This window comes from Eptesicus fuscus, chromosome 10, assembly GCF_027574615.1.
Source record: "Eptesicus fuscus isolate TK198812 chromosome 10, DD_ASM_mEF_20220401, whole genome shotgun sequence".
Lineage (NCBI taxonomy): Eukaryota > Metazoa > Chordata > Mammalia > Chiroptera > Vespertilionidae > Eptesicus > Eptesicus fuscus.
Genome location: NC_072482.1, coordinates 4,769,749 through 4,780,327, shown reverse-complemented (window position 1 = coordinate 4,780,327; position 10,579 = coordinate 4,769,749). Strand labels below are relative to the sequence as shown.

The window sequence follows — 10,579 nt, the reverse complement described above, 5'->3', positions numbered from 1 at the left end:
ACTTGGGTGTATATGAGTTGGGAAGAATATATACCAAAATGTTAATCGTGGTTATCTTTGGTTGATAGGATTGTTTTTAAAAAGTCTTTTATTATTGTTATTGTTATTACTTTGTATGTTCTCTCTTTTCCCGCTCAAAGCGCATGCATTACTTGCATAATATTAAGTTAAATTATTGCTGGGAATAAAGAAGTAGCGTGTTTCGAAGGAGCCTGCCCAAGCAGAAAAGGGACTATTTCCTGACAAACCACGTAGAGGCTCCCGGCGGTGTCGTCAGGGTTTGCAGCTGCCGAGCCGCCAGTCTCTCAGGCACCGCCGAGGCCACCCCAGGCTGTGCGCGGGTCCTGACGGGGGGGCGGGGCACGCCGGCCCGGAAGAGACGCCGCGCCGCGCCGCGCATGCTCTTTCCTTTCTAGCTCGGGCCCGGGACGCAGCAGCTGTCGCGGTGAGTTCCTATGGAGTGCGGGCCCCTATCGGCCTCCATCCTGGCCCTGTCGCCGCCGTAGTCGCTGCGCTTCCCCGGAGTTGGGGCGAGGGGACCCCTCTCCCACTGCGCGCTCGCTCATTTCTGAGTAGTGAGAAGCCAGGGGCGCACTCGGGAGGGTAGTGGGACGCTGTTCGCGAAGATCGGCGTCCCGATGGCGGAGGGCCGAGGAGAGGAGGAACAACCCCTTGCGTGGCGGTGTCTGTGGGCGAGGCTAGGACTGTACCCCGCTTGTACACTTTTCCTTTGGGGAAGAACTCACCCCGGTTGCCTCTTTACTTGGCCCTGGGACTCTAGTTTTGGGGGAGAGGGGTAGGAAATGAGGATGCGAAGGCCTTAGCCCTTTGGATGCGGGTCAGCGGCCCGTCGTGAGAAAAAGACTCCTCTGGCCTCCCCTTGCGTACCTGAGAGTACAGCCTCGCCGTGCGCACCTTGGTACAGTTGTTGATGGTCCCCAGATACTCATAGAATGCCGGGTCTGCGCCCCATTATTCCTTTATGGTTGTGAGTGAAAGTTTGAAGCGAATGTGTACCCCCGTTTTGTTTTAATGCCTTGGTAACTTTTTTCTCACCTGAAGTGTTTTCGGGGCTGGAGGTGGGAGCTGGTAACTAACTGGTGGGTGTCAGTCTACAGAGTTTGAATCCCTCCTTCCTGCATGTTTTGTGTTTGAGATTCCAATCCATTGGACTGATTTCGTGTGGTCGTTTGTGGGTCTTGAACTCGGTTCCTGACCCCTGGCCACATTGCTTAGAGGGGCTCTTGGTCGCTTTCTTCCCGTAGATGTTGATGCCCAAGAAGAACCGGATTGCCATCTACGAGCTCCTCTTTAAGGAGGGGGTGATGGTGGCCAAGAAGGATGTGCACATGCCTAAGCACCCCGAGCTGGCAGACAAGAACGTGCCCAATCTTCACGTCATGAAGGCCATGCAGGTAGCCAGCCGGGCGCTGCTGGAGTGGGTGCCCATGGAGGGGTTCTCCGCGGCTGTTCAAGGCAAATGCCAAGGAGAGGCCAGGACAGCCCGAGCTTCTCGCTGCCTTGACGGGCCGTGAGGTAGATGCACCTGAAAACTTGTCTACGGCGCAGCCCAGCCCCCTCTGCACCGCGTTTCTGGTCTAAGCCTCTAGTCAGGTCTCAACCGTGGTTTTCTGTCTTGCAGTCTCTCAAGTCCCGGGGCTACGTGAAGGAGCAGTTTGCCTGGAGACACTTCTACTGGTACCTTACCAACGAGGGCATCCAGTACCTCCGCGATTACCTCCACCTGCCCCCCGAGATCGTGCCCGCCACGTTGCGCCGCAGCAGGCCTGAGACTGGCCGCCCAAGGCCCAAAGGTATGGTGCCCAAATAAATGCCTCCAGCGGCCTGCTCTGCACCAGCTCTTCCTGGGAGCAGTACATGGGGTGGGGGTGGGGGAGTTGTGGGGCAGACGGAAAGGGGTCTTATAATCCGCCATTGGTGTCAGCTGTAGAGGCCTCTGGCATGCAGGTCAAGTCCCGAAACCTTTGTCCCCTAGGATGAGACTTGTAATGGATCTGGCCTCAGGCCCTCGGGTTATCCCAGGAGACGGCATTCACACAGAATATTAGTCTGTGACCAGACCTGTGTGGTAGAGCATTGAGTAACCTTTTCAGGAAAATCACAGTGTGAAAGTTTATGCTTGATGTGTGGATGTGGGGTTGGGGGCAGATTACCTACTGGCTCACAGTCATGTTTTTGCCGGGGTTGTGATTTCCTCTTCCTTGGGTTCTGAAAAACTTGTCACAAGAACTTTGTAAGCTTGGGTGATGATGGAGATCCTACACACAGATGGCCGTGGCTTCCACCTTCCACTGGAGACTCCATGGAGCTCAGGAACCCTTGTTTTACAAATGCTCCCAAGGGCTCCTGGTGGCTGAGTGGGGCTGTGTATCCAGAGCAGAAGTCCTACACTGCATCGAGGAGCCCATTGTCTCTGTCCCACAGACTTGATTTAGTGGCCCTGTGTGTGAGACCTGGCATTTATTTATTTTAGCCACTCCCTTCAAGTTCAGTTTTATCTCTTGTACCTTAAAGAATGGTTTGCCTGGGCTGATGTGACGAACACCGAAGGGTCCTGGGTTCAATTGTTGGCCAAGGGCACATGCCTGGGTTGTAGGTTCGATTCCCAGCTCCAGTCAGGGCACATGTAGAAAGCAACCAATGGATGTGTCTCTCTCACATGGATGTTTTTCTCTTTCTTCTCCCCCCTTTCCCTCCCTCCCTCCTACTCTCTAAAAATCAATAGAAAAAAATATCCTCGGGTAGGGATTAAACACGCCCCCCCCCCCCCCCCAAAAAAAGGTGTTTGAACTATATGGACTCTAAGGTAACTGGGTAGAGAGAATACTAAATTAAACTTCAGTGTTTTTAAGGTGCCTTTTAAAATCTGTCTTAATGTATCCACGGCATGAAGGATGGGTGTGGAGGGGGAACTGAAGGATTCTTGGTGGCCTCTATATACTTCCTATTGGAGGGGGCGCTTTCATCTGTGATGCCTCCCCTGTGTACAGGGAGTTTCCACTTCAGAGATGGATCAAGTTCAAAATTTTAGCTGTTGGAAAGTTTGTAGAAATAGCTGAATTTCTGAATTTGCCAAGTAATTGGAAAGTGTGCATTTATATTGAAAAATACAATAGAAAGCAATCCTTTTGCAGATTTGTGGCATTTTAATTTAGATGTGAGTTTTCCCAGGCCTTCAAGGAGCCACAATGTCAATGACAAGTTTTTCTAGCGGGTAGTTCTAGGTGTAGGAGTTCCTATTCCCATTAACTCTTTACAATGACTAAGATGTTCTCGGGTGAGACTTGGAGAGCAATTCCAGTTTTCTTGGCCTGAAGGGAACCCATCGCCCATGTTCACGGTGTGGTTTACTTGTGTAGGTCTGGAGGGCGAGCGACCTGCAAGACTCACACGAGGGGAAGCCGACAGAGACACCTACAGACGGAGTGCTGTGCCCCGTGAGTAACGGTCGACTGTGGGGTTGTGAGGGTAGAATCTGGATTCTCCGTCAGCTTTGGCTGGGGCTTAGCCCTTGAAGATGCCAGAGTGACCAGAAAGGTCTTGGTTTCATTCTTCACTGGGGTCCTTTGTGCTTCTTGCCTTACGCAAGGGTTTGATGGGTGGGGATTGGGGGAAACACCCTTTGAGCTAGGGATAGACGTAGGTTGAAGACCTTGAGAGCAAACTGAAAACTTTCAGCAAAGCAACGTGGTTTTACGTTGTGGTTGTGTTCCTGTGTTGTAAGCTCCTTGAAGGTAGGATCCACCCAAATTACCTTTGTTGTTTTCTTATTGCAAAAATAGTGTAAAATCTTGTTTTATTATATTTTAAATACTCATTTATTAAATTAATTGCGTTGACAGTGGTCAACATGAACATAAAGGTTTCAGGTTGGGTTTTTATGTTACAAGAAATGTATATTGCACCGTGTACCCATCACCCAAAGTCAAATCTTCTGTCACCTTATATTAGGACCCCCTTCTGTAAAATCTTGTTTTAGATAGCAAATATTAGCATTGACTTGGAACAGCAGATGTTTTTGTTCATTCAGCAAAGATATATTGAGTGCTGTGGTGTGCTAGGCACTCACGGTCCTAGGAGCTGAGAGACAGTAGTGTTCATAACATAAAAAGGCTCTTCTCTCATTGAACTTGCATTTTAGTGATAGGAGATGGATAAGCAAAAATAAGTAACATAATATGTCCCAATGATGTGGATGCTACAGGAAAATTAAAGTGTGTGTGTAATTTTCAATAATGCAGAAGTGAGATTTAAGCAAACACCTGACATGAGGAGGGGAGCCAGCCAGTGGCCACCTGGGGAAGGCATCTGGCTTGTCTAAATGACAGGACAGTTGGAGAATCTGATAAGGATGTGGTCTTACGGTCTGTAGGCTGTGAGAGGACTTGGGGTTTTACTCTTGGGTAGGATGGGGAGCCATTGGTGTTTGCAGAGGAGTGGTAGGAAGGATCACTGTCTTTGTTGCAGAAACAAAATTGTGTTAGAAAAACAAGGTATAAAAGGGAATTTTTACTGACTTTTCACTCTTACCTCTCTCTAGTCGTAGTTCCTGATTAAATGAGCACTTGACCTGAATACATTACAGGATAGTAGTAATGAATTCCTCTGGCAAACCTCTCCATTTAGAGAAAGTTAGTGGTTGCTCTTACAGAAGCCACACCACATGGGAAATCAGTCAGGGAATGGTGCTACAGGGAGTGTGACAGTTGGGACCAAGCCTCAGGGTGGGTTCTCAAGTTTAGGGGAGTGAGCATTTCGGGCAAGAGGTGAGCATGAACAAAGGTATGGAGATGGAGAAGACACTGACTTACTGGTCAAAGGGGCAGGGGAGTGAACAGACAGGAGCCTGTGGTGGGTGTGGTCTGAAGTGGGCCAAAGGGACCCCAATTTGAACAAGATTTCCTGAAACCATACTCACTGTTGACCCTGTGGCTCCACCCCTGCAGTGTGGACTATAAAATTTCCTAATGACCACACTTAAAGCAAATGGAAATAGTTCACATGAATGTTAATTTTTTAAAAATTTATCTTTATTGTTAAAAGTATTATAGTGGCCCTAGCTGGTTTGGCTCAGTAGATGGAGTGTTGGCCTTTGGACTGAGGGGTCCCAGGTTCGATTTCAGTAAGGGGGCATGCATGAGGCAGCCAATCAATGATTCTCAAGATTGATGTTTCTATCTCTCATCCCTTCCTCTCTGAAATCAATGAGGTGGGGGGGAGTATTACAATGTCCCCTCTTTTCCCCCCATTGACCTCCACCCCACTGAATGTTAATTTTTTAACCCATATAAACATTAATGAGATTTTGTATTCTCTTAAGTCTTGAAATCTGATAAGTATTGTACACAAACCTCAATTTGGACTAGTGGCTGCTGGACAGGGCAGCATGAGGTCTTTCCTCTTGCTTCTTTCCCATGGTCATAATAAAGTTGTTTTTTGCTTCTGTGGGCCATTGTGTTCTTTACCTTTAGTTCTTCCTTCATTGAGTTCCCTTTGTAAGCTAGGTGCTAATCTGAAGCATGTAGTGATGGGAAGTGGCAGTCAGGCAGCCTTCCTGGAGGAGGCAATAAATAGTTTGGACTGTGAGTTTTGAAGGATGACGAAAGGAAAGCTGCCCTGGGAGAGGGAGGGGGCAAAGTGACTCAGAAGGTGTAATTCACTTGTACTTCATGGGGTCTGTTTGCTGACATGGCTTTCCCTGCAAGATTAGATTGGGTGACTTTATCTGCAGTAGATGGGACCATGTGATGAATCTAAACTGGTGTTTCTCGTTCCAGCTGGTGCTGACAAGAAAGCTGAGGCCGGGGCTGGGTCAGCAACAGAATTCCAGTTTGTGAGTATTCCTTCCCCTGTTTGCTCTCCATGAGCAGTCACTGTTATGGCCTCAGCCCTTCGGGTCCCACTCCTCATCTCCCCCCCACCCCCCCACCCCCCAGCCGCCAAAAAAAAACACCCCACAAATTCCAAATAAGGTTTTTACATTAAGACAGATGGAAACTTTTTTTTTAAATTTCTTTATTGATTAAGGTGGAAACTTTTTTTAATATATAGATTATTGCAATGAGTCTCACAGATCAATACTACGTGTAGCATAGTGGTCTTTTCTATTTCTTTTATAATGACCGTAATCCCTTTAGTTTCACAAACCAAGTGTAAGGTTGAGAATCTATCACTGGAGAGTGAGTGGGCTCTAGAACCGAGGTGGACTGGAACCAAATCCTCTATTTTCCTTCAGAAGGTTTGATCTGTGTCCCAGTTTCTCACCTATAAAATAGAGGTGATGATTGTAGCTATCTCAAGATGACTGTGAGATTAGGTAATCCAGGTCAAGTGCTTGTGTGGGGGCTGGGCTATCACTGGAACAGCAGCTGCCCTGTAGCACAGTGAAAAGGCGGGGGGGTGGGGGGTGGCAGACACAAGATCTTGTCCTGTGCTATGGCTTCTGTGTGTGTATATGTGAGCACACTCTTTAGTGGTTGTCCATATTTCCGTTTTACAAATGAGGAAACAGCCTGAAAAGTGAATGTGGCCCTACAGCCAATAGGGCAAGGCTGGGGCTTGTGACTTGCGCTCTCTTTGGGGAGCCTCACCAGTGATAAGGAGCCCTGCTGTTCGGCTTTCTGCTAACGCCAGTGTCCTGTGCTTTCTCTTACAGAGAGGCGGATTTGGTCGTGGACGTGGTCAGCCACCTCAGTAAAGTTGGACGGGTTATTTTGTGTTGAATAAACTTGTGGTCAGAAAACAATGTTGTGTGCCCGTTTTGTTTGCATTATGGAATGTAAATGGGGCAAGACTGGGTTGGTTTGGGGAGTTGTCTTACCCAGGGTGACATCACTTGTTGCTGCAGGACTTGGCTTTGACTTGGGCTCTCTTTGTTCCAGCAGACACCTCCCTGCAGAGTCATGGCCGATGTGGTTACCATTTTGGGAGGCTGTTAGAATGCTGGGCGTCTTCACCAGACCAGCCATGCTGGCTCAGCTCTGTGTGGTGGGAAAGTTGCTATTTTGTTGGTCTTGGAACTGAGATTCTGTGCCTATTTGGGAATATCAGAAGTTCAGGGGAGGCAGGATGTAAGGAAAACCGGGGGAATACTGTTCTAAAATCCTTCACTCTCTGACTAACAGGCGGAAGAAACTACAGGCATGGTGTTCAGGCCTACAGTTTACTAATCTCAACCTTAAAGGCTAAAGGATTTACATGTCAAAGGGTACAAGAGGGGGTGCATTGTCCAGTTTTCCTGGAGCCTTAGTGAGAGGTGACAAGAGAAGGATGTTGAGAATTTTCCCTTGGGGCCAAGTAGGATTTTGGTACAGGCAGATCAAACCCTGACTAGATGGGTGCAGTATACTGTGCTTCCTAAGCGGGGTCAAAGCTTTTAAGGCAGCAGCTCTGGCCAGCCAGCAAAACTGGCAGCTGAAGTGGATCTTCAGGGACTTGGGGGTTATATTTGTGTGGTACAATATTACACAAGTGAGATGTCAAGAATCCTCCCCAGGTAGTTTTGTCTTGGTAGCCACCTCTTTCAGTCTTCATAGACATTTGTAATTCAGACCACAAGGTGGCAGCCAAAGGCAACACCAATTGTGCACTTACACTTGGCCCTGGGAGGTGTGCTTGGAATCTGAACCACCAATAAGCAGAAGCTTGCTTTGGCAGGAAGGTTGTGTTTGGGGAAGCCGTTTCACTGCTGCCTTGCCAAAGGTTGCTTTTTATCCAATTTTTCTGCTGGCTCGAGTGATGTCAAGTGGTTAGCCGGTGTCCACACGCCTTGATTGTTTAACCTGGATCCCACGTGAAACGTTAGTAGCTCCTGGCCTTTCTGTTTCACATTGAGGCCAGAGAGCAAGTGGATGGGTTTTCTCATAGCCCTGGTGACTTTCTGGTACCAAAGCATCACTTTTTCAACGCGGGCTCTTTGCCAACCCCTTCCCTCGTGATTTCAGTTCGTTCCAGAATGTGTTCTTCAAGATCTCCCACGGGCGCTGGGAAACCCTGGAGAATCTACAAAGTAGAGGCAGAGCCTGTGGGTAAAAACATGCAGATGGTGGTGGCTCTTGCTGCCTGCCAGCCCTTCCTCACATTTTGGTAGACTGTGTGGCCCCTGCCAATCAATAATCATTAATTAGCTGTTCAGGGATCAGTGCCAGTATGTGCCCTGGGAAACGAGCCTCGAAATTGGCCTTCAAGAACCTCACAGTCTAGTTAGGAAAACCAAACCAAAGCTATACCTTGAGCCCATGCCAAATACTACGTAAGTATCATGTCCAGGCTGAATTCTAAGGACAGAGGGCAGGGGCCATGAGTGAAGGCTGAAGTGAGGAGCAGGAGGGTGAGACAAGTCGGCATCTTAAAGAGCTTTCCTTCAAAGTGGTATTGGGTTGTGAAACTGATGCCAGAAATGAAGGTTGGTTTTGTTTTTTGTTGTGTATTTTTGTTACTTTTAAAAAATATATTTGTATTGATTTCAGAGAGGAAGGGGAGGGGGAGAGAGAGCTAGAAACATCAATGATGAGAATCTAATCGGCTGCCTCCTGCATGCCCCCCCACCCTGGGGATCGAGCCCACAACCCCTGCATGTGCCCTGATGGGGAATCAAACAGTGACCTGGTTCATAGGTTAACGCTCAACCACGGAGCCACCAGCTGGGCTGTTCTGGGTGTGTGTGTGTGTGTGTTTTGTTTTTTTAGTAAAGCTGGGAAAAACAAATGTTTGCTATTAGAAGTGCCTGAGAAGGCCATTTGGGGTGCATGGGTTATGAGGGGCACAGCGAGGCCCCGTTGGGCACCTGCACGGGCACATTGTTGGACAGAAGCTTTTGGAGTTTTGGCCCACCTCCCAGGGCTGATCTCCAGGCTCGTAGTTCACCCGCTATCCCTCCTCCCACTAGTACCAGCAAGAAAGGCATCAGGATTTTTAAAGGAATTTTGGAAACTGACAGCTGAAGATACATTTTCATAATTTAACAACTTCCCAATATGGACACAAATCCCCTTCCCCTGAAAAATAGATTCCTCTTATAGGCAGTGCCAGTAGCAGCTTTAAGTCTGCGACTCTTGAAGTCCTACTTCTGTTGTTTTTTAATTGATTTTAGAGAGAAACATCAATTTATTGTTCCACATATTTATTCATTCATTGGTTGATTCTTGTATGTGCCCTGACCGGTGATCGAACTGCAACCTTAACATATGGGGACAACACTCTAACCACTGAGCTACCCAGCTAGGGCAGCCCTACTTCTGTTTTGATGAATTTAGTAGACCTTTAAACAGCAGCTACCGTGTGCCTAGGTTAGATGCTGAGAGACTGTGTTTTTGAAAAGGATGAACCTAACCCTAAAGACAGGGCCCACTAGAACACTCCCTACCCCAGGCTCTGGGCTCCAGAAGCCAGGTCTGTTAACGAAGCTAAAAGAGCAGCCCAAACTGTTCTCCAAGGTTTGGGAATGCCGTTGGTAGTGGCCCCACAGCAATGTGGGCGCGGGGGCTTCTACCACTTCTGCTTTAAAGCTGAACCCTTAGGATGGATTTGTCAATCCTTTTACTTCTTACCTGGAAGAAGTGAGATGGGAGAAAGGAGCCTTGCTGATAGCACTCATTAGGACAATTGTTTCTAAGCCCACAGAAGAGGGAGGCCTGGTTTAATCACTTTGTTCTGGGACAAGGTTTGGCTGTTTCCAATGAGGGTAAAGCTCTATGGATCAGCGGCAGGATCAGCCATCTAGGTGAGAGGTGGGTGGCCTTTTTGGTTAGGTTTTCAGGACAAGGACTTGATATTGGGATGCTGAGGGAAGCTGGCAGTCTGGGAAAGAAGGTGACTGGGCTGGTGAGGGGGGCGGGGAGGCAGAAGTGTACCATCCTGCTCAGCCCTCCCTCGGCCTTGCCCCAGACTACCATCAGCTTCCCCTGAGAGGTCCCTGGCCTCCAGCTTCGCCTCACTTCCAACTGCTCTCCAGTTGGAAACAAAAACCTGAGCAAGGTGTTTCCCAACTTAAAGTTCTTCAAAAGCTCTGTATTGCCTTCTAGAATCTTTTATTATTATTATTTTTTCCTATTGGTTTCAGAGAGGAAGGGAGAGGGAGAGAGAAATGTCAATGATGAGAGAGAATTATTGATGGGCTGCCTCCTGCATGCCTCCTACTGAGGATTGAGCCCGAAACCTGGGCATGTGCCCTTGACCAGAATCAAACCTGGGACCCTTCAGTCCATAGGCTGACACTCTATCCCCTGAGCCAAACCAACTTGGGCCTTCTAGAATGTTTTAGAACCTAGACAAATGCAAAACTCCTTTCATGGCCTAACAGGTTCATTACAACTTCCCATCTGCCTACCAAAGCAAGGCTCCAAATCCTGAGTCCAGCTAAACTGGCTCACGCTCTTTCCCGGCTTGAGACTTCTTGGCACACAGCATTCCTTTTACAGGGGAACCTCTCCCCACTCCCACCCACATGGAGCTCTTATTCATTCTTCATTGTTCAGATTAAATATCACCTCTAAGAAGCCTTTGCTGACAGAACCGCCCCTACTTCAGAGTCAGGTCAGGTGCCCCACCTGTTAGTGCC

General features: G+C 48.3%; 1 protein-coding gene across 1 annotated transcript; it reads left to right on the top strand.

Moving 5' to 3' along the window:
- The first annotated feature begins 361 nt into the window (after positions 1 to 361).
- Positions 362 to 6,766, top strand: LOC103295533 (40S ribosomal protein S10). The gene is made up of 6 exons (XM_028161292.2): positions 362 to 445; positions 1,266 to 1,415; positions 1,643 to 1,814; positions 3,381 to 3,458; positions 5,799 to 5,854; positions 6,677 to 6,766. Exons 2-6 carry the CDS (start codon positions 1,266 to 1,268, stop codon positions 6,716 to 6,718), a joined length of 498 nt encoding a protein of 165 aa, XP_028017093.1. The 5' UTR covers positions 362 to 445; the 3' UTR covers positions 6,719 to 6,766.
- The last annotated feature ends 3,813 nt before the right edge of the window (positions 6,767 to 10,579 follow it).